This window comes from Vombatus ursinus, unplaced genomic scaffold (assembly GCF_900497805.2).
Source record: "Vombatus ursinus unplaced genomic scaffold, bare-nosed wombat genome assembly UNPS02014165.1, whole genome shotgun sequence".
Classification (NCBI taxonomy): Eukaryota; Metazoa; Chordata; class Mammalia; order Diprotodontia; family Vombatidae; genus Vombatus; species Vombatus ursinus.
In genome coordinates, this window is record NW_020953943.1 from 42,313 (window position 1) to 65,063 (window position 22,751).

A 22,751-nucleotide genomic window follows, 5' to 3' on the forward strand; every position below is an offset into this window, starting at 1 on the left:
CCTGGCCTTTCCTCATTCCTTCCTCCTTATTAGACTGTAAGCTCCTTGAGGTTAGGCATCGCCTTTTGTCTCTTTTTTTTTTTTGTATCAGCGCTTAGCACATAGTAGGTGCTTAGTAAATCTTTATTGGCTGCCTGACTGACTGACAGTGAAGAGTCACCAGGGTCTTGTTTATTCTTTCCAACAGATCCATATATATAACCTGGAGAAAAAATTTGGATTCTGCTCTATTGATAGAGTCACTTTTCTCTAAGATGGTTTAGAAAAACTCCTCAGAAAGTTCTTGGGAGACCAGGGATGGTGCTGTTGGGAGGCACCTTTCTTTTTTAATAGTATGGGAACTTGCTATAGGACTATGGTGAATGTGTGTTTACTTGCAATACAGTGAATTCCCTGGCCCCTGTATGGTCATCCTGAGTCCCCAGACGAAGGGGAAAGCGAGTCCTAATTTTGCCCCACTGCCAAGGTCTCAAAGGGGGCAAAGATTGGGCCCCCTCCCCAGAGAGGGAATATTGATTAGGGGAAAAGCCTTGGGATCAGCTCAGGTCCTAGGATAGTAGGCATGCAGGAGGCTCATGACCTCATACTATGGATGCTCCTGATATGTGATGAAGGACCCACAACTGTACTGAGCTTGGCACCATCCACCCTGGGGCCCTGAGGCTTTAGTTAAAAGGCACAAACTTGTGGCTACTGGACAGGGGAAGCACCTACAGCTGCTGTCAGGGGGAGCACAGATCTGTTTTTCAGTCCTAACAGAGAAGTTCACAGATCAGAACTATGGTGGACTCTGGAGGATGCCCAAGGGCAGTGAGGGTTCTCGAGCCCTATGGGAGAGAAGGCTTTTGTGGTGGGCCCCTTGCCACTAGCAGATTAGGAGTAGTTGTGTTCCTGAAAAATCCTTTCCTTACACCTTATCCCACCCCCTTCTCTTACAGTTTGGGCTCAGAGAGCCAGGTAAGTCATGGCACTGGAAACGGGTAATCAAGGGCCACAGGTGCCTCCCCAGACATTTTTTAGATGTACCGCCATCCACCCACACCTCCGCTATCTTGTATTTGTGAAGTTGATCTCTTGAAACCCCCAAGTGTAAGATTTGACATTTATCCCTATTTGATTTCATCTTATGCAGTGTGGCTCAGTGCTTTACCCTGTCAAGAGCTTTTTTGTTTGGATCCTGGTTTAGTCATCCATGTGTTAACTGTCCAACCCAAATGGGTGTCATCTGCAAACTGGATAACCATATTGTCCATCCCTTATTCAAGTCATTGATAAGAATGTTCCATGGCACAGGGCAAAGCATAGATCCTTGGGACACCCCACTGGAGACCTGCCTCCAAGATGATGCCAAGCCATTGCTGACGATTCTTTGGGTTTGGCCATTCAACGAATACTGAATTCACCCAACTGTACTCTTTTCCAGCCCACAACTCTCCATGGGAATCCCATGAAAGACTGTCAGATACTTCGCTTAAATCTTGGCCAACTTCATTTCCTAATCTGCCTGCCCATTTAGTTATCCTGTCCAAAAAAGTGGGGAAAAAAAAAAAAGGAAATTGCTCCCGCATCTTACAAATTGGTCTTTATTTACAGCCTTTGCAGATTTTAGACACTGGGGGGAGAGACAGAATCCCTGGCTCTGTCCCAGGCCCTAGTTCCCTGAGGTGATCCCCACAGTCCAGGGTGGCCTGAAGGCCTCTTTGTCATCTTTAGACTTGAACCTTGGGCTTGGATCTTGTTGCCTGGGGCAGGGGTCACTTTAAATCGACCACTGGGGATGGGGGAGGCACCTGGTGATGGGGTTATTGTCAATGTGACCATCTTCCTGGGGATTGGAATGGGCCCTGTAAGGAGGGTCCAAGGGAGTGAAAGATCACACCCGGGGAGGCCCCTAGGAATGGGAAGAGTCCTTTTAGACAGGAGGCCTGAAGATGGAGATTGTCCCTGATAGGTTGGACTGGGGGGACAGAAGGATATCCCTGAGTCCAGTATTTCAAGGGGGGATGGGAGTCCTTTGGTGTCCAGCCTCAAGGGCTCATTCTGTGGAAAAGATGAAGGAGTTAGTGAGCTGATGGCAAGGAAGAAGGGAGAAGATTGGGACAGGAAGATGGAGATGCAGGGATGCAGAGTAATACAAAGGCAAGGAGACCAAAATATGGACAAGAACAGAGAGGGGAGCATGGAAGGATTAGGGGCAGACATGACTAGGGCAGGGAGGGGGCAAGAAGGAGGCAGGGGTGACTGACCTTTCAGGGGTTGAGCGGGGGTGTCTTCCCTGGTGAGATCAGCTCCGAGTGACTCAGCACCTCAACCACCCTGCTAAGGAGTTGGCTGCAGTGACGGACCTGGTGGGAATGTGGGGTCAGAGGAGGAGATGGCTGCACCCAGCGCCCCATTGCTGCCCACCCACCTGCTGCCTCTTACCTCCTGCTCCAGCCCCGCCAGACGCTGCTCATAAATCCGAATTTGACCCAGATGCTTCAGGGCTGTGTCTACCCTGTGTTTGGAAGGGAAGCAGAGGTCACCCTCAGAAAAGTCCCTTCCTCTGCGACATCTCTGCCCCACCAGGGACAGCCCCCAACCCAGAGAACCTTCATTCTCAAAGACTTCTTCCCTTCACTTCAGAGCTGTCCCGTCTCCTCCCACCTGCTGCCCCAGAGGGGTCTCCTCACTTCTGGGATGTTCTCCGGAGCCTCTCCGAATCACTCTCCCTCTTGTCCCGGGCTTGCCTGAGGAGGAAGTTCTCCTTCTGCACCGACTCCCACGTTAGCAACATCTGCTCTGTCTTGTTGGACAGGTGCAGCCCTGGCGGGTAGCAGGAGAGGGCTCAGCCTAGGACCCCCAGGACCCCGGAAGACCACCTCCTGGGGAGCCCTGCCCCCCAGCCCACTACCAGGAAAGCATACTGAAGTCCTCTGCTGAGGGGGGGATCCGCCCTCCGAGACTGCGCCAGGGATGCCTCATCAGGAGGAGGATGTGGGAGATGATGATGAGGGGTGGGGCCAGTGCTGGGCGGTTGTGGAACTCTCGGATCAGCCCGTAGCGCTGAAACTTCCAATACTGGTCACTGTTTCCCTGCACCTTTCCAAAGGTGTAACTGTGGGACCAGAGGGCAAGGTCAGAGGACAACTCATTGACAGTCAAGGATCATTTGATCAAAAGACATGGACCAGGGGTCAGAAGGGGAGTGTAAAATGATTATCAGGTCAAAGGGTCATCAGGGTCAAGGATCAGGTGGTCAGACATAAGGGGGTCACTGAATCAGGGCTGGGGCAGTGGTTACAAGAAGAAATCAAACATAGGTCATTGAATCATGGGTCACAGGGTCAGAGATTATTGGTCAGTAAGTCAAAGGTCTTTGGAGTGAGAGGTCAGTATGGTGAAGATTTAAAAGACGGAAGTCATTGGGTCAGAGGAGAAAAAAATCTTTGGAGCAGAGAGTCAGTGGTCAGTAGGATGTGGACAATTTAACTCAACAAACATTTATCAAGCACCTACAACATTCTGGGCATTGTGCAAGGCATTGAACACAGTGAAAATAACACAATCTCTGCTTTTGGGGAACTTCTGTATAACGTGTACATAGGTAAGTAAAAGCCAGGAAGGGAAGGGAAATCAGGAAGGGTTTACCCCAGCAGAGAGCCCCAGGGCTGAGCCTCTGAGGAGAGAGAGCATTCCAGGCATGGGAGAAAGGTCCAGCAAAGGCAGATGTGGGAAGCGGGAACATGAACAGGAAATAAGAAACGGCAAGGTCTCGAGAGACCTTTGGGAGAATGTGGGGAGCTGGACGGTGAAGCATCACAAAAGCCGGGCTCACTTGGAGGCGACTGGGAGCCACAGAATATTTTTGAGCAGGGGAGATCTGATCTGACACCATCAGATTGGGTCTCGGGAAGGCACACATCTTTTGTAGCTGTTTGGCAGCTGGATAGAAGGAGGAGAGGCCAGGAAAAGGAGAACAACTAGGAAGTCCAGGTAGGAGAAAGGTGTTGAGATCTTGAAGTGGGCAGCAACACTTACCTATTTTATGTTGTTACCGAGTGGGAGTGTCTATAAGTGTGTAATGTAAACACAAAACACATCAATAACTCTTTTAAAAAAGACTTGGCAGAAGGTGAAAGTTGAGAATGACTGGGGCTAAGAATGTGGGAGACTGGCAAGATGGCGGCACCTTCAACAATAATAGGTAAATCCTTCAGAGGGTCTTTGGTAAGGCTGAGTCTGGAGGGTAGTGCTGGCACCACATTCAAGTGGAGACAGTCCTTTAAGGTAGGGACTGCGGGTAACTGTCTCCATTTTACAGATGGGGAAACTGAGGGACATAACGTTTAAGGAGACTTGCCCATCCATGGCAGCTTTTTGAACTGGTTGAAAGTGAGGGGAGATAGAAGATGACAGACAGCCTGAGGGGACTGCAGGATCAAGGAGAGAAGAGGTGTGGAGCAGGTACTTGATGGGGCCAGGTGCTCTGGGATGGAGGAAGAGCAACAGCATTTGTTTGATTAGACCCTTGATGAAGACCCAGCTGAGGTGAGATAAGAGGAATCTGGAGCCCGTGTGGTTGTGTGCTCAACAACACGCCAACAGGAACAGAGAAGGTGGGTGGTGAGCACAATCAGCCTCATCCCTGGGAGACAGGGCGTGGGCCAGGACAGAACAAGGGCGTGAGGGGAAGAGCATGGTGTGTTTGAATGAGTTAACTATGGAGGGCAAAAGGGAGGTTGTGGAGGGGGAGAGAAGAGAGACATGACTGACTGGGAGTCACAGTAAGGACAAAGAACAGATGTGGAGCCTCGAGAAGAGAGAGGAATGGAAAGAGGGGGGAATTTCAGAAAGGGAGGCTCATGGCTGAGGCTGAAATGAAGGGCGTGATCCTCTGTGGGCTGCAGAGGGGGGCCACCCTCTCCAGGAGTGCAGATGACAGAAGGGGCCAGGGAGGAAGGGGTGGAGTCTGTGGGCAAGGTCAGGGACTCAGGGGTCATTGGCAGGGCTAGGCACCTGAACATGGCGATGAGAAGGTTGAGCAGAAGCACATTGGCCACCAGCAGGAAGATGACCAGAAGCAGCAACACCAGCCAGTTGGCATAAATGGAGACACAGGAGCCCGAGGGGGACCCTGGAGGCTGGGCCCACGTGCCGAGCTCCGTGGAACAGTTCTCCAGCTGCATCAGGGTCACTGCGGGCCGCCGGGAAGACAGGACAGAGACAGGGACAAAGTCAGTTACGGAGACAGCCAGAGACATGAGACACGCAGGCACACAGAGAGAGAGCGAGAGACGTCTGGAAGGCCCTGCTTACCATCCATGTCTCCCTGGGAGACCTGGCCAAAGATCTGCAGGTAGGGCCGGTAAAAAACCCGTCTCAGGATAGCCGGCAGGTCACGGTCCTGGGGCCGGAGCAGCCCCTCGGTGGCCACCCCATAGGCCACGAGCCACACCCCCAGAAAGAAGAGGAAGAAGAAGACATCCTTCATCTGCGGGATAGGGAAGGGGGGCTGAGGAAGCAGCAGGTGGCTTCTTTCTCCTCTTCCCCCCTCCTGCCCTTCCCTTTCTCCTCTTCCCCCCTTCCCCCCTTCTCCTCTTCCCCCTTCCCCTGCTTTCCCCCATCTTTCTCCTCTTCCCCCCTCCCCACCCTTCCTCCTTTCTCCTCTTCCCCTCCCCCCTTCACCCCATTCCCACATTCTCTTTCCTTGTCCAGCCTCAACCTCACCATCTTGTGCACAATCACGATCTTGGGTCCGAGCTGCTTATTGACCGTGAAGATGTGCAGCAGGCGGAGGGTGAAGACCATGAAGTCCAGGCAGAGCACCGCCCGGCCCAGTTGGTACAGCTCTACCGTTAGCCTGCGCGTCAAGGGAGGGAAAAACAGCCACCAGAGAAACCCATCTGCCGGGTCCTGGGGCAAAGTCTCTCAGAAAGTCCCTGAGAATGGGGAGGTGAGAGAGGCGTGCCCTGCTTTGAGAAGGAGCCTGGGCTGGGGGAGAGGCCTGGGGAGCACAGGCAGCACTGGGGACTGGGAGAGCAGCTTTAACCCCAGATGCGTCCTAGAGAGTCGGAGATGACTGGAAATACGCGTAACAAAGACCTATGGGCAAGATGTGGACCGCTCGCCCTCTTAGGGGTGCAGAACCTAATCTAAGTCCCAGCTCCTCTCCTTACTGCCTGCGTGGCCTTTCCCCTCTCCCTCTGAGGCCGCTTCCCTCTTGGTAAAATGGTTCCATGAGCCTCCGACGTGGGAGCTCAGGCAAAGCCTCTGGCATCATTTGCTAAATGAGATCCTAAGATCTCTAGGATGCCTCCTGGCTGCCACAATCTCTCAGCTTCTAAGGCGGTCTCTGGGTTGAGGGGAAAGGGATCCAGGTAGGCCAGAGGACTCACACCGCCAATATCAGTCCCTGAAAGAGGCCTCGGGACATTTTGTGTGTCCTGGCGAGAGATCAGCAGGACATTTCAAGGAAGGCCTTTGAGCTAAGGAGCTCAGGACAACCAGAGATGCCAAGGAAGCAGCAGCTGGAAACAGGATTTTCAAGGCCCAGAAGGTAAGCAAGAGGTTAAACATTGTCCTTAAAGCAGAAGAAGGGAAGAGTAGCTTTGGTTAGGGAGGCTTAGAGAAGAGTTAGTGCTTAGAAAGACGCAGGTTTTCATGCCACTTTGGTGGAAACCAAGGGGGCCTGGAGTTCCTGAGGGAGAAGGGGCATCAAAGAAAGTAAAGGGGGTGGCCCCTCCCCACCCGAAGTCGCAGGATCAGAGGTCACTTACCTGCAGCTGATACCCAGCAGGAAGAGGCCGAGGGCAACGAGGTCACACTGGTTCCAGGTGTCAGCGAGGTAAAGGCCCAGCCTCCGACTCAGAGGCAGCTTCCCAGGCTCTTGGGGTGTGCTAACCCCAAGGTTTCCCCAGCCCCCCGACAGACCCTGTCGAATTTCCTCACACAACAAGGTGAAGACCCAGAGGTAGAGCAGATACTCAAGGGCAGTGGGTGATGTGGGTGATTTGGGTTGGATGTCCAGCAGGAGAACCCGGGCAAAGAGCAGAAGGAACAGGAGGTAACTGACCACGTTGCCCAGGAAGATTGTCACCGGAGCCCCCCAGAACCGGGACCAGCGACGGAGGTACTGGGCCCACTGCCGCTGGCCTGGGCACCAGCTGCGCTCCTGCGCCTGGAATGACATCCTGGTCCCCGGCTTCTCCGGGATGTCGGCCTGCCTGCAGGAAATGGGTAGGGAAGGCAATGGTTACCGCTAAACCTGGCCAAAGTAGGACCCTCTCCCCACCAACTCAGGGGGAAAACGTCCACCCTGTCCTCACCCTGAGGGGCCATCGCCATTGACGCCATCCACATTCGGCCCCCACTGCTCTCTCTTCAGCAGCTCCTCATCAATGGGTCTGCAGGCAGTTGGCAAAGGGGAAAACAGAGAGGAGTTGGAGGCCACTGAATCAAAGGGGAAACTGAGGCTCAGAGAGATCTTATGGCTTGCCTAAAGTCACTGTAGCTGTCCAGTTGTGAATTTGAAACCAGAGAACCTTGGGGTGGGGAGGGTGCCCGGATTGTGTTCTGTCCCAGCATGCAGGGGGCCCCTTGGGGACAGGGATGGGGCCTAGCACCAGGTTGGGGAGGGTGACAGAGAGTCTCACCTAAAAGTGATCAGGTTGGTGTAGATGAACGGGGGGCAGAAGAAGGTGAGGACCAGGGCCCAAACGGGTGTGCTGCTGTCCATCTCTCCCCACCACTTGTCAGTCAGCAGGGACTGGGGGCATGGGATGGGAGTTAGGGCCCTGAAGATCCCCATGGCCCCCAACCCCAAGATAACCCAGGAAAGAGCAGTCAATCTCCCTCCCAAGGACACATGAGAAGTGGGAACTCCTAGGGCAATGGTGGGGATGGGGTGAGAAGAGAAGCCCTCACAGTTTCAAGGCAATACTTGTAATGCTCCCTAACTCAGTCTCCATCCCACTTCCCAGAGCAGTAGAGGCCTTGGACTCCCTCCTTTGTCCCCTGGGAGCTGCCCCTTCCCTCCTGCCCTCATGCCCATCTCTCCTTCCCTGCCTGCAGTCCACCATCCACTCAGCTGGGGATCTTCCTCATTTATAGGTCTGGCCGGGTCACCCACTGGTCATTAACCTCCAGTGGCTCCTTATTGCCTCCAAGATCCACTACACAATTCTCTGCTTGGCTCGTAGGGCCCTCCATAACCCGGCCCCCTCCCGCCTTTCCAGTCTTCTGCCTCACACACTCGGTCAGCCAGCGACACTGGCCTTCATGCTGTTTCACAAACAAGACACTCCTTCTCCTGGACTCCAGGCATTTTCAAAACTCGCCTCAGACATTTACTAGCTGTGTTATTGTAGGTACGTCATTTCATCTCTATAGAAGAAGGTGGGACTAGAGTCCTGGAGTCAGGAGGATCTGAGTTCAAATCCAGCTTCACAAGGATAAGTCACTTCACCCTGTTTGCCTCAGTTTCCTCATCTGTAAAAGGAGCTGGAGAAGGAAATGGTGAACCCCTCCAGTATCTTTGCCAAGGAAACCCCAAATGGGGTCACAAAGAGTCCACACGACTGAAATGACTGAACAATAAGAAGTTCCCTTCCAAATCTATGACCTTATGAAGTTATTCCCATTGTTCCTGGTTCTGCCCTCCAGAGCCAGCAAGCCCTTCAAATATCTGAAAAACATCCACCGTGACTCATTTTCCCAAGCCTTCTCTTCTCCAACCTAAACACACCCACTTCCTTCATCACATCCTCATCTGGCACAATAGGGAGGCCGTTTGCCATCATGGTTGACTTCTCTGTATGGTCTCCTATGAATGATCATTGACTAGCCTTCCTAAACAATACTGCCCACAACTGATCCCGTCCATTGCTCCCAATGTGGTCTGACCAAGGCTGAACCCAGATGGGGTTTACTCCTTCTCCAGTCCTAGACACTTGGTAAAAACTCTCTCAATGAGAATTAAACTGGATGGTCTATACGGCCCCTTCTGGCTGTAAAACAAAAGGACCGGGGCATTCTCTTCTCTGGTGCCTTCTTCAACCCAAGGGAGAAAACGTGCCTGGTGTCCTCAAGGTGGGAAGACCCTGCTAAAAGCAAATCTATAGCCACAGAATGTAAAAGCATTGAGCTTCTGAGAATCAAAAGGCCTGGGGCTGGAACCCAGGGCTCCTTACTCACAGGCCAATGGGATCTACTTCACCTTGTCACACAGAAATTAATGAGCAGAAGAAACTCTGAGTCCTGCGGAGGGAAAGGGGAGAATTCTCCTCCATGGTCTGAATCACCAAATATTGGAGTTCCACGTCAAACATTCTATTAAACGTATAACTTCAAAAAACCTCTCTCCACTGATGTCTCTAATTTAGGGTGAGATTGTTGCCTGGCAAACCGAGAAGCTGAGTGATGTGCAAGGCTCCCCTGGTTAGGATTTTACATTTATCCCCATCAAGCTTCACCTCACTCCATCTGCCCCCAGTGCTCTTGCCCATCCATGCATCATCAATCCTCACACTCTGCCATCTGGTGCAGTCCCTATCTCCCCCACAGCTTTGTATTATCTACATATTTGATAAGGAAACTTCTCTTTATTGTCATCAACATCACAGGTCCCCGGGGGACTCCACTGGAGACCTTCTCCCAACCTAACACCAAATCAAACTCTAGTTTGCCTATTCAACCAGATGAGACCATGCACGGTCTAGCCACATCTCTCCAACTAGTCCACAAAGACTTTCTCTTACCAAACTAAAGTACATCTTCAGCATTCCTCTGATCCACTAGCTTAGAAACTCAGTCAAAAAAAGGAAATGTAACCTGTGGGCCAAAGGTAACCATTGCCTGCCTCAGTTTCCCCAACCATAAAATGGAAATAACAAAAGCACCTCCCTCTCCCGGTGGCTGTGAGGATAAAATAGGACATTTGTAAAGCACTTTGCAAATCTTGAAGCACCGTATAGATTCTAGGCATTATTCATTTATTTGTTTCCTTTCTTTGATTTTGCTCACTATGAACGTTTGAGGCGTTCTTCCTCAGATTCTCCCCCAGCACATCATAATCCTGAGCAACATCTTCCAGGTTCCTTCTGGTCAGGTTCACCTGACAGTCATCTCAGCAGGTTCTCTTGGATACTGGCCCTGGTAGGTCCCCACTCCTCTCTTCTTACTAGGGAGGAAATACTTCATGTGAGGGAATCAGTGGGTCTGTTCCTTGAGGGGTCAATGAAGCTTTCTCCTTGGAGTGCCCCACTCCTTCTTTGGAAGAGCCTCTGGTCTCTTTCATAGCTCTAACTGTTCCATGTTATTCTCTCTCTGTCTCTGACTGTCTCTGTGGCTGTCTCTCTTTCTCCTTCATCCCTGTCCTCCTGCCTCTTTGGAATCTTCTCTTTGCTCTCACCCAGAAATCTTTCTTCCAGGCATTCCAGGGATGCTTCACTACCCCTGATGCCCTGCAATGTGGAGAGGCACCCGAAGCTCTTTCACCTACACAGCAGCCTGCCCTTTGAGCCTAGACAGGAGTCACTTGGCTGTGGTACAAAGATGAACATCCCATACTCCAAGCACTGTGAGGTTCTCTCTAATCTTCCATCCTTGACCATTCTTGTAGGAGCTCTTAAAGGTCATCTTCTGTGGAAAGCTGCTCAGCCCCCCATTTAGCACAATGTGTGGCATACAGTAGGCACTTAATAAATGCACATCGACTGACTGGATGACTGCGGCAACTGCGTGTAGTGGCCTCAGACCCTGGAGGTCCCACTGTCCTCCTTCACTCTTTCACATAATGACAACTATCTCATTTTCAGTCTCTGTCCGTTATAGTTGAAACCCAACTGTGAAGATGAAACGGCCTGAGAGGGATGCCTGTTTTCTCCAGGTTGAAATGAGATTTCTTTACGGCAATCTACAACCTGGCTTCACCTTGCATTTCCAATCGTATTTCATCTTCCTCCCTTCACAATCTCCATGCCAGCCAAACCTAACTAACCAACATTCTCCAAACTCAAAGTCCTACCCTGAGCTGCCATGTTTTTGGTAGGCTCGAGCATTCTCCCTTCTCTCCTCCGCCTACTGGAATCGCTGCCTCCCTTCCAAACTAATCCCAAGCATCACCTTCTACGCAGGCTCTTCCTGATGTCAAATCCTTATCTGTGTCTGTGTTCTATGCTCCCATTAAAATGTAAGCTTGTGGAGGGCAGGCACTGTTTCTTTTCATCTTTGTATCCTCAGTCCCTGGCACGGAGTGGGTGCTTAATAAATAAATATTTGTTGAACTAAATTGTGTCTTGGGGAGTAGGACTTTCTACACCCAAGTGGTGGCACCTTCCATGTGGACAGATGGGCAGCCTTCAGTGTCTATGGGGTGGGACTTCCCATGTTTGCATATAGAGGGTGTGGTTTTCTCCATGGAGTTGAACTAAGCTCTGATACTATTTACCTGCACCCCATCCTGGGCAAAGAAGGCCCTGGCATCACCTTGCGTTGCCAGTTGGAGGCAGGTAGCACCCCCCCAGAGTGGGGACCGGTGTAGGAGCAGGCGAGTGGCTCGGGACTCACTGTTATGGTGACATTGTGTGAACAGACCTAGAGAAAGAGAAACAGAGGCTGGGGCCAAGGGTAGGATGCCTCTGCCCTCTCCCCACCTCAAGGGAAACATCCACCTTAGAGATGCCCCCAGAAATGTATCCCCCACACATGCCCTAGGAATCATTAGGGGTGTGAGATTGGGAGCCAGAAAGGACCTTAGAAGTCTTTGATTCTGAACCACTCATTTTACAATCAAGTAAATTGAGGGGCAGAGAGGGCAGGTCCTGTCCCTAGCTCTCCATGCAGTCACAGCAGCGATACTCTAGGAACCTAACGCAGAGATGGCAGAATTCTAGACCCTATTACAGAAGCTCCCAATGTTCCACAATCCTGGCTCCGTCACCCAGACTGTTACCTGTTTTCCACCCGTCCAGTCCCAGAGACCCCCCCCCCCCAGCCCGCAGAGATCCACACGTACTCATGGCAAGCCCCTCAAATTTGGCGGCTAGCTCCTTTCTCCTGGCAGCCTCCTCAGCCTCATGTTCCAGGCGGGCCAAGACTCGAAGCAGGAGGCAGGAACCCAGGGCACAGGCCACTGAGTTACTCCCCTAGGAGAGGGGAGTTACAGGTCAGGGGTCATACTCAGCCCCCTCCCCACCCGGATCCTATGGCCCAAGGGCCAGGCCTCACCATCTCCCAGAAGTACACAGCCATCTGAGCCCGATTCAGAAGCAGGGCCCAGAGCAGCAGGTCAATCCAGGGGGCCTGCCCGAGGGTGGTGTCCCATGTAGAATCCATCAGGAGGCACATCTGGATAGACAAAGATGGGTTCAGAGGAGGCTGAGTGCTGAGGCCTGCATCCTCCTTGGGTCACATGAAGAGACTTTAGGCCATTCATTAAATGGCCTTCCCATGGGTCCCATGGGGGTGATAGCAGAGCTGAGGGCTGATGCCAGGATTCCAAATCCAGGCCCGTGTGCACTGTGCTACCCCCGTCCCATCTGGTCCTTACACTCTCTCGACGGCCCCCGGCGGGATCTGGCTCCAATTTGTCCTCCGCAGTGCTCTTGCGGTACTGAGGGGCACAGGCGGCCCCGAGCAGGTCGCGAAGAAGACGCCCCACATCCCGCAGGTGCACTTCTCGGAGAGGGGAGGCTGGGAGGACACCAGCGGCAGCGTTCTCCTTGCGGCCTCCATCAGCCCCAGGACCAGGGGCTACACGGTCCAGCAGGTGTCGGGCCAGCGAGCCTGAGGGGGCAGTTGTATAGAGATGGGCTAGCCGGGCCGGGGACAGGAAGTGACCAAGACTGAGACCCCGGGAGATGAGGAGACGCACAAACTCTGGCTGGTCGTTCACGAGAGCATCCTGGAGGGAGACCTCGAGGTGCGAAGACTGCAAAGTCAGGGGCAGATGGTTAGATGGACATGGGACAGACAGACCAGCAACAACAGATGAACAGACAGAGGACTGGCAGAAAGACAGGGGACAGATGGAGAGATGAGATGAGAGAAGAACCAAACACATATAAGGAAGGATAGAGAGAAAGAGGGGAGGCACAGGTGGCCAGAAATGAACCGACAACGAGCAGACAGAAAGATGGACAGGGAACGGACAAAGAGACACAGCTGGGGGATGAGAGGATTGGAGACATGGGGATAGGTGGGTGGACCGGACAGACCATCAGATAAGAGACAGAGGGACAGACGGATGGACGGGTGGACAGAAAGGACAGGGTAGAGATAGAGAGACCAGAGGATGATGAGGACAGACGGTCCAAGCAAATCAAGAAAGAGATAAAGCAAGCAGGAGAAGGACAGACATATACAGGGGACAGACAGACCAGAGACAAGGAAATGAATGGAAAGAGCCGACACAGAGGGATGGAGAGATATATGTTACAAAGGCACATGTTACAAAGGCACCGCACCTGTACATGCATACACATACATGTGTGCACACTGCGATGTACATACACACATGAGAGGCTCAGTCGGAGCAGGAAGAGAGATGGATGAGTAGAGTGAAAGGTTCAGGTTTGGATGGACAGACCAGGAATAAGGGGAGAAAGGGAACAGCAAAAGAAATGGACCACATGGACATATTGACAAGGGACTACAGACCCAGTATGGCTAATAATAATGACGATAATGATAGCTAACATTTATGCAGCATTCAGCACATCGGGTGCCACGCTACTTCCTTTAAAAATATTGCCTCATTTGATCCTCACGACATCCATGCTGTTATTATCCTCATTTTACAGATGAGGAGACTGAGGCAAATAGAGGTTAAGTGACTTGCCCAGGGTCACACTGGTAGGAAGTGCCCCAGGCCAGATTTGAATTTATTCATCTTCATGGTTCTAGATCCAACGCTCTTTCTACTTCAAGCAGAAGTGGGAAGGAAGAAGTCTGTTGTCCCACAATTCCATCTCCCTCATTTTTCCTACCTTCCCCTGGCCTCCTTACCCGCCACTGGATGTTCCCTCGGAATATCTCGCTCTGTGCAATGTCTACACGGTTCCAGGCCACGGCCAGACGTAATTCATCCATGTACGCAGACGCATCTGAGCTGCCGCAGGCTGGCCAGGGGTGAGAAGGGGAGGGAAGAGAAAGGATCAGTCCAGCTGTTGGATGCCCGGCCTCCAGTGGCAGGGAGGAGGGCACCATTACCCTAGAATGGCCTAAAGAGGTAGACTCCAGAAAACATGGCGGCAGGCATCAGACCTTCTCATGCCTCTAGTGGAGAAGGCCACTCCGATTCCAAGAATGGAGTCATGAGCTGAGGCACACCACCGATGTTTTTTCAAATTAATTACAACAGCTCTGAGTCGAGGAAGATAAAACAAGGGACCAAAGCAGAAGACAAGGAACATTTTGGGGTGAGACGCTATGAAAGGAAGCTTAGCACAGAGGACAGGCAGGGCAGAGAGAGAGAGTCAGGATCCGTAGCAAGAATGGGACTATCCCATGACCCCGCTGTAAAAAGAGGCTCAGGACTAAGGAAGGAGGCAGGCCGAGGCCAGGCAGGGTGATCATAGCCCTCCCCCCGGTAGAAATGGGGACACTGGAGGAGGAGGAGCCTCACCCTTCACCAGAGCCCTCAGCACCACAGTCTCAAGCTCCTCAGGACCATCATCAAAAGAATACACCGTCAGCATCTCCCGACGAGTCATGATCCTCTCTATCTGTGCAGGATGAAAGAGAAGGCAGGGTGAGCAAAGACCTTTATCCCCCAGGCCCTGGTAGGCTCTGAGTCCACCCCTCCCAGGATACCCTGCCCCTAGGAACCCCCACACATGGATAGAAGATGAGCTCTCTGAAGGCAGAAATGGTTTCATTGTTGACTATGAACCTTTTGGGAAACAGGCTCGGTTTACTTCCTAAAATTGACTGGATTTATTAGGTGCCAGATAAAGAGAGGAAATTCAGGAGCTGGAAATTGAAGTGGCTAAGGCTTTTAGGACAGAGACAGTTGCTTAAGGTCATTCAATGTATGTAGAGTTGAGACAGTAATACAGGCTCCCAGTCCCTCACACCTGGGCCTCTCAGCCCCTCATAACTGAGACCCTCAGCCCCTCATACCTCAGACCCCCAGCCCCTCATACCTGGGCCCCCCAGTCACTCAAACCCGAACCTTTCAGCCCCTTACACCTGAGACCCCCAGCCCCTCATACCTCAGACCCCCAGCCTCTCATACCTGGGCCCCCCAGTCACTCAAACCTGAGCCTTTCAGCCCCTCATACCTGAATCCTCCAGCCCCTCATACCTGAGCCCCAATGGCCTCAAGGTCACCGTTGGGAAAGAAGCTCCGGATCCGTTCACTGATGCTTGCACTTGGGGTTCCAAAGGAGGGGGAGGACTCCCTCACAGCCTGCGCTTCCTCCAACGTCTCAGCAAGACAGTCAGCAGCGCCCCCAGAACCTGCCACTAGCAGGCAGGGCAGCTGAGCTTTGGTGGCATCTTCCACACGCTGGAGAGAGTGGGTTTGGGGACTAAAAGTTCTTAGATGTTTAGGTCAACTCCCACCCTCCTTGTAGAGTCAGACACTCTGCCTCCAGCCTCACCCCATCGAGGACCTATCAGTCCCCTTTGCCCAGCTTCTGCCCTTTGAGGATGCAGGCACACCCTCCTCCAGCCTTCACTCCCTCAGGGATCCATGCACCCCTCCCCCAGCCTTCACCCCTCAGGGACCCAGGCACCCCTGCCCCCAGCCCTTACTTCCTCAAGGACCCAGGTAGCCCAACTCCCAAATACCTGTAACATGTTTTCGTTTCCATCAATGAGGAGAAGAAGAACAGGGATGTCGATTCCTGTGCCTGAAGAAAGATGAGAGCAGATGGAGTTCTGGAGTCCTGGGTCCCCAGACACCATCCCAGCCAGCCTCTGAAGAGGGATGCCGTCACCACACCCCCTCCTGGAAGCCGCCCAGCCTGAGCACCTGCTGCCTTCTCAGCTCCTCTGGCCGGGGAAGGGAAGGCAGGACTCACCTCCAACCCCGGTCTTTTGCCGGGAGATGTAGGACTCCAGCTTGGCCCGGAAACGGGTCTCACCCCCGAAGCGTCCATAAGTCCCATCATCCACCAGAAAGAAAGCGGAGTAGTTATAATCCAGGGAGTACTGGGCATCATCCTCAAGATTTCCTCGCCAATTGTATTGAGCAGGGAACAGGCCCTGGGTAGGGAGGCACCACACTGAGAGCCCTGGAGTCCCCAGCCTGCCCCGAGAGCCCCGCCCCTCCCTGAGGGCAAAGGGAAGGACCCAGGTGTTCAGAGCAGGGCCTCACCTTGGGGCTGATGAGGGCCTCCCTCCTCCTTACTACACCCCAGGGGGCTACGCCCATGGCGACGACCTTAGCGGAACCTGTACCCGCCGTGTTGTGGTCCTGCACGGCCACCCCGACGTGCCGACCGATGCCAGTGTGGAGCCCCTCAGTCACAATCCAGGCCCCTGGGTGGGAGGAAGCCCCGAGGCCCCGGGGGTCAGGACCAGCCTCCTTGCCCCCTCCCCTCTGCCTCTCCTCCCTCATTCGCCTATCACACACCCTGTAGGAGACAGACAGTCATGCAAAGGCAGGAATGTGATTGGGACTGAAAGGGCCCTCAGGAGCCTTCTCCTCCAACTCCTGGCTTGGACAGAAAGGGAAACAGAGGCACGGGGGAACTGAAGTAATTTGCCAAAGTGACCCAAAGTCAGAGGCAGAATTTGAACTCGGGTCCTCTGACTCTGGTATCACTGAGCCACGGGAGCTAGCAATGGGGGCAGGGGAGAGACGGGGGTGGGTGGGCACTAGGGTAGACCAGGCAGGAAAGGAGCAGAGGAGGAAGAGAAGACTCACCGGTGCTGTGGGCAGCCCTCATCAGCCCCCCACGCAGCAGGTCCCTGATCCAAGGCTGCAACATGGGGCCTCCGGAGCCCCCCAGCACAGACACCACAAGGTTGGGGGGTGGGAAGCCCCAGGTGCGAGTGACCAGGGCGTAGGCTGCTGCTGGGTCTGTGCGGTCAGACAGACGAATGAACTACCCAGGGAGACAGAGACATGACACGGATGGCGCTCGCCATCTGCCCCAAGTCACCTCTCCTCTCTGCTCCCCCCACCCCAATGGCTAGCTTGACCTTAGCGACTGCTTTATCCAGTGGGGCTCTCCCCACTCCCCACAAGGTGCTGGGGGTCTGATAAACCTGGAAGAGAATAAGGGCTGCATGGGCAGTAGGAAATACCAAGGGGCCCCGGGAGAACTGTGGAGAAGCTGGGGCAGGGCGGGGGGGCAGGGGAGCGGGTCAAGGGAGCGGCACCTTGCTGAAACCTCGCCCAGCACCATGGAAGTCCACGTCTCCATAGGCATCAGTGGGTCGTTCTGTGGTGTGGTGATCCCCGTCCCACACTGTGACCACAGCAGCTCCGAAGGCATCTTCCACGGCCACAGAAGGGTGAAACTCCCGGCGGCGACCACACTGGCATCGGTTGCCCCTGCATGGGTCAGAGAAAGGGACGCTCGGACTCAGGGACTCAGGAACCCAGGGACTCAGGGACCCAGGAGCTCCTAGGTTCAAGGACACAGAGACTGGAGAGCCCAGAGGCTGCCACAAAGGCACCGGTCATACCAGGCACTGACTGCCTGCTAAGACCAGGTTCCAGCACTTCCCTGATGGGGCAGCAACAGGTGGGATCTCAGGACTCCTGAGTTCAGCCTTACCCGGGATCACTGAGATCAACCACAAAAGTCGTACAAGTTTTCCTCTTGAAGATTCGCGGGACCCAGCTCTGGGAAAGGGGGTAGAGACACAGGCTGAGGACGGGAACCCTCAGACATCCTCATATCAGGCTTCCTCAGGGAGCCCCTCCCCCAACCTCCATCGATCAACCAAGGATGCAGATGTCCAAGCCTTCAGATTCATCCCCTCTGTCCTAGGGGACCCAGGTGCCCAGGTGCCAGCCCTTCCCCGGCTCCCTCCCAGACCCGGGCATCCGTGCCCTCAGATACTCTCCCCTTCCCCTAGAGGACCAGGGCGTTTGGGGCACCTTGCTCCTTCAGAGACCCAAGACTAGCTGGTCGCTCAAACCCTCAATCCAGGATTCCTGTAAAGGACCTGACCAGTACCTGCTCCTTCTCAGGCCCCGCCATGTCTCCTGCTGTCTCTGCAGTAGCCTCAGCCTCACCCTCCGCAGCCCTGCCCAGCCCAGAACCGGCTCCGTCACATCCCACCCCACCCCCCTGTCTGCTCAGGCTCCAGCCTGCCTCCTCCAGTCCTCCCTCCCAGGAGGCGGGGACGGGGGCGGGGGCAGGAGTGAAGGATGGCCAAGTGCATCTCTGCCCTTGGGAGGGCCAGGCTGAGACGGACCCCCAGACAGAGGGGAGAGAGACTGAGGAAGATCTGAAAGAGCCTGAAAGAGCGGAGACAGGATCATTGCGGGTGGAGGGAAGGACTAAGGCACAGAAACATGGAGAGAGGAAGCAGAGACTGAAACAGATCCAGAGATGCTGAGAGACAGTTGAGACAGGAGGCTTCTGGGCCTCAGTTTCCCTCCTGGTCCAATGATAGAGTTGGGCTCCAAGATCACCAAGCTTTGAATGGCTCCAGGTACAAAGTTCAGCCAGAGCCAGGGACCAAAGAAAGACAGAAACAGGGGAAGGGAACAAGCTTGTATAAAGTGCCTAGCATGTGCCGGTCACTGTGCTAAGTGCTTTACACATATTATCTTATTCGATATAACCCTGAGGTAGGTGCTATTAACATCCTCATTTTACAGTTGAGGAAACTGAAGCAGGTAGAGGTTAAATGACTTGCCCAGTGTCACACAGCTAGTAAGTGTCTGAGGTCTTCCTGACTCCACTTCCTGATTTATTCTATCTACTGTCCCACCGCCTGCTTCAGAAAATACAGAAAAAGACAGAGGCCCCAGGCCCAGGCCCAGGAAGGGAACAGCTGAGTCCCTGTAACCAGACCCTGCTCACCTGCCCATGCCCTTATGCTGAGGGTATTTTTAACTCATGCCCACTGAGGGCTCTCAGCTGGAGAGGACAAGGGGACCAGAGGATGTCTGAGCTGAACTCATCTCTGGCCTCACCCCTGACCCCTAGCTGGGGCTCCTAGCCTGGATCCGACTGCGCCACCAGTCTGGCCAGGACATCCCCCTTAATCCCAGAGACCCCTCCCTCCCCAAAACCCCTGGATGCTGGCCCAGCCTGAGGCCCAGGCAGGAATATATGAGGAGAGGAGGGGAGGGCAGGGCCTGGGGCCAGTCCCAGAATAGACACCGCCTTGGAGGTAAAATTAGCCCAATGAGAGGGTGGGGGCTGAAACTAGCCCACTGAGGCTGAGCTCAGAGGGCATCAGGACCTGGAGGAGACAGAGACCCAGAGAAAGGCAGAGTCAGAAAGCACCAGCCAGTGATTGCTGGAGAGACAGCAGGCTGAGAAAGCACAGAGAGGACAACAGAGGCAGAGACAGAGAGCGGAGCCCCAGCCTGGCTCCACGGTCCCGGCTGACCTCATGGGTCCCTTTTGGCCAGGTCTCCGCTGCGGCCTCTTCCTCCTCCTGCTGTCGACCTCCATGGCCCCCAGGGGCCTTTCTGGAGCCCAAGCCCAGGCCGTCCCCAATGCTGCCCTGAGTCCCCCTGGAGGCCCCGAGGACAGAAGCCGGCCCAACTACGTGGCTGCTCCCGGCCACAGTCCAGGGGACCACCGAGAGGAAGAAGAAGCCGCCTCGGCCGAGGCTGGGCTCTGGGGGGCCCGTCACGAGGAGGCCGAGCACAGCCACCCTGAGGACGTGTCTGTGGAACATGGGCACTGGGGGGGAGAAGAGGAGGAAGAGGAGGAGGACGATGCCTCCCATGAGCAGAGGACCCAAGGCCACGAGCATGAGGATGAGGACGATGAGGACGACGACGACGATGACGACAATAAGAGTGCCTCACAGGAGGAGGCCTCCTGGGGTGGCCACAAGCCCCAGGCCCCGGAGGAGGAGGAAGAGGAGGACGACGCCTCCGATGAGCAGAGGACCCAAGGCCACGACGACGAGGACGACAATAAGAGTGCCTCACAGGAGGAGGAGGAGGAGGAGGAGGAGGGCGCTTCCACAGAGCACAGCCACAGGGACTTTGGGGACCGATGGCACGAGGAGGAAGAGGACACGTCAGCAGAGCTCGGGCACTGGGTCAGCCACAGGGATGACTCCATAGAAGAAGGGCGCCTTGGCCCAGTCTCTGCCAAGCCTCCAGGTCGGGAGGAGGAGGAAGAGGAGGAAGAAGAGGAGGGCTCTGCGGCCCAGCACAGCCACTGGGGAGACCCCGCAGGCAGCAGGGGGCCCCACGAGGAGGAGGAGGACGACCAAGCAGCTCGGCACCACAGCGGGGCCCAGAGTCAAAGAGAGTCAGGAGAGGAGGCTTCTGCCGACAGTCAGGACGACCACCGAGAAGACGGCAGCATCTCTGCCGAGCGTGACCGCAAGCCTCCGGGCCCTCAGGAGGAGGAGGAGGAGGAGGAGGAGGAAGGCCACAAGAGAAGCCAGGAGGAGGCTGAGCACCAGGAAGTCTCCTCCACCCAGGAGTCCTTGGGGGTTGAGGTCCCAGGTGAGGACGAAGAAGAGGAAGCTGAGGACGGTGTCCCAGAGGCCAGAGACAGCTCTGAGGAAGCAACCAGCAGGGCTCCTGGAGAGGAGAGCCTGGAAGACATCAGTGAGGAGGGGGAGGAGGAGGCCAGAGGCCAGGGTGAGTGATCAAGTGACCAGTGTGGGGGTCAGCAGGGGGTGGGGACGGACTGAGACATCTCTGTGCCATCTTTTCACAGGCCAGGAGGAGGGCAAGGAAGAGGAGTACCAGCCCGGCTCTCTGTGCCATTACTGTGGCTTCTGCAAGGTGCCTGAGTGTGTGTGTATGGGGGGGGGGGGGTCCCCGTCCTTGCTGGGCTCTGTGCTTTCCCGTGGAGCAGGCCCGAGATCCCCGCCTGGTGCCCCGTCTGGGCGCGGATCTGTGGCCGTTACCATTTCTCTTTATCGCTATCTCTCCGAGGCTCCGGCTTCTGGATGTCGCTCTTTCTGTGTGTCAACCTGTCTGTTATCTCTTGTATGTCTCTGACTCCCCGTGTCCCACCACCCCCTCCCTCTCCTCAGAGATGCACTGAGTGCGAGTCCTGCCGCTGCGACGAGGAAAACATGGGAGAGCATTGTGATCACTGCAAGGTCAGAGACCACCCCTCCCTGCCCCACCCCCAGGCCCGCCCAGCGGACCCGGCTTCTCTCACAGCCCAGTCTGTCTCTATTCCCACCAGCACTGCCAGTTCTGCTATCTCTGCCCTCTACTCTGCGAGACGGTCTGTGCCCCTGGTGAGCAAGGGCATTGGGGGTGGGGCTGCTCTGGAGGCGGGGCCAGGAGGCTTCCGGACGTTCTGGGGAGGAGCCTACTGAGGGGGTGGGGCTGCCCTGGAAGGTCCCTGGCCTTTCCAGGGAGGAACCTCTTGGGAGCGGGGCTGATCCGGAGGGGAGGCTACTCAGAAGGTGGGCGCAGGAGGTCTCTAGACTTCTAAGAAAAAGCCTCCCGGGAGCGGGGCTGGAGGTCTCCCTGAGGATGGAGCCGCTCTGGAGGCGTGGCCAGAAGCTGTCTAGGGAAGCTCTTTGGATGTTCATTGGAGGAAGGTCTTGGGGGCAGGGCTTCTCAGCGGGCGGGGCCAGATACTACCGAGACTCGTGGGAGAAGCCTCCCTGAGTTGGGCCAAAGGTGTCCAGATGCTGACTGAGACCCACCTGTCGCCCTTAGGAGGCTATGTGGACCACTTCTCATCCAACGTCTTTCAGTAAGTGCGAATGTGGCTGGGACTGTGTATGTGGGGGCGGGTGGGGGAGGGCAGGAACCAGCCCTTACCCGCCTCTGACCCTCCCCAACAGAGCCTTGACCGAGATGGTGGAAACTCCAGAGGCGTGATGAACTTCTGGACAAACAGCAACCCCCACTCCCGGCTCCACCCACTTATTTATTATGAATAAACCCTATCCTTGCAGGAGCGTGCAAAGGATTTCTGGGATTATGGGCGAGGATCATCTGGGGTTCCTCCCCCGAGGAGGGAAGGGCTGCCTGGATCTTTGAGGGGAAGGGGCGAACCCAGGGTTCCCTAGGAAATAAACGAGCGGAGGCTGGTCTTTTGAAACAGTTTTCTTTCACCAAGATCACTGACATCTGAGGTGGGGGCACGAGGAGGGAGGGGGCCCACGGCCCACCCCCTCCCCTGCCCCTGCCCCGGCGGATTCTCCCATGCAAAAACAAAACAAAACAAACAAACCAAAAAAATAAAAAAACAAAAAACAAAAACAAAACAAAAAAAACGGAGCCCGCGGGGAAGACCAGGAACGGGGCGGCGGGGGGGGGGGGGGGGAAGACACCTGGGTTCCTTCTTTCCCTCCATCCCACTCCGCAGAATAACGGGTTGGGGGGAGGGGAGGACGAGATCCAGGGAACGCGAGACACACGGACGGGGAAGGGGGCCCCCAAGCCCCACCCCAAAGATGCCTGCCTGGATAATCGGGACCCTGAGGCGTCCCGGATAATCGGAGGAAACGAGGCTTCCACGTCCCCCCCACCACCACCCCCAGGGAAGGAGAGAGGGGAAGAGAGGAGGGGGCGGGGCCTGTAGCAGCGAGTCCCCCGCGGGGGCGCACCCGGGAGGACCGGGGCCCCGGGACTGGAGAGAGGTGCGAGGACGTTGGAAAGGAAGGAGCAGGGGTCGGGCCACGCCCCGCCC

General features: G+C 55.0%; 2 protein-coding genes across 4 annotated transcripts; one reads left to right on the forward strand and one right to left on the reverse strand.

The window, feature by feature from the left end:
- Positions 1-1,565: 1,565 nt before the first annotated feature.
- TRPM4 (transient receptor potential cation channel subfamily M member 4) lies at positions 1,566-18,199 on the reverse strand. 3 transcript variants are annotated; one of them, XM_027859309.1, is made up of 25 exons: positions 18,120-18,199; positions 17,715-17,782; positions 17,314-17,488; positions 16,856-17,036; positions 16,304-16,467; positions 16,008-16,191; positions 15,775-15,836; positions 15,287-15,490; positions 14,606-14,705; positions 13,987-14,099; positions 12,530-12,910; positions 12,208-12,327; positions 11,996-12,125; positions 11,429-11,574; positions 7,635-7,747; positions 7,308-7,385; positions 6,759-7,205; positions 5,710-5,842; positions 5,299-5,473; positions 4,999-5,176; positions 2,907-3,097; positions 2,673-2,805; positions 2,425-2,497; positions 2,247-2,345; positions 1,566-2,040 (listed from the first exon to the last, which is right to left on the reverse strand). In XM_027859309.1, the coding sequence occupies exons 1-24, from the start codon at positions 18,141-18,143 to the stop codon at positions 2,250-2,252; spliced, it is 3,669 nt and encodes a 1,222-aa protein (XP_027715110.1). In that variant the 5' UTR covers positions 18,144-18,199; the 3' UTR covers positions 1,566-2,040; positions 2,247-2,249. The 3 variants fall into 3 exon arrangements, 2 of the variants coding, with proteins under 2 accessions (XP_027715110.1, XP_027715112.1); XR_003568872.1 differs by lacking the exon at positions 1,566-2,040 and having other exon boundaries at positions 2,331-2,345; positions 2,647-2,805; XM_027859311.1 differs by lacking the exons at positions 1,566-2,040; positions 2,247-2,345; positions 2,425-2,497; positions 2,673-2,805; positions 4,999-5,176 and having other exon boundaries at positions 2,937-3,097.
- Positions 18,200-19,512: 1,313 nt separating this feature from the next.
- HRC (histidine rich calcium binding protein) lies at positions 19,513-22,013 on the forward strand. The gene is made up of 7 exons (XM_027859293.1): positions 19,513-20,001; positions 20,089-20,728; positions 20,808-20,875; positions 21,130-21,198; positions 21,288-21,342; positions 21,773-21,809; positions 21,901-22,013. The coding sequence occupies exons 1-7, from the start codon at positions 19,513-19,515 to the stop codon at positions 21,935-21,937; spliced, it is 1,395 nt and encodes a 464-aa protein (XP_027715094.1). The 3' UTR covers positions 21,938-22,013.
- The last annotated feature ends 738 nt before the right edge of the window (positions 22,014-22,751 follow it).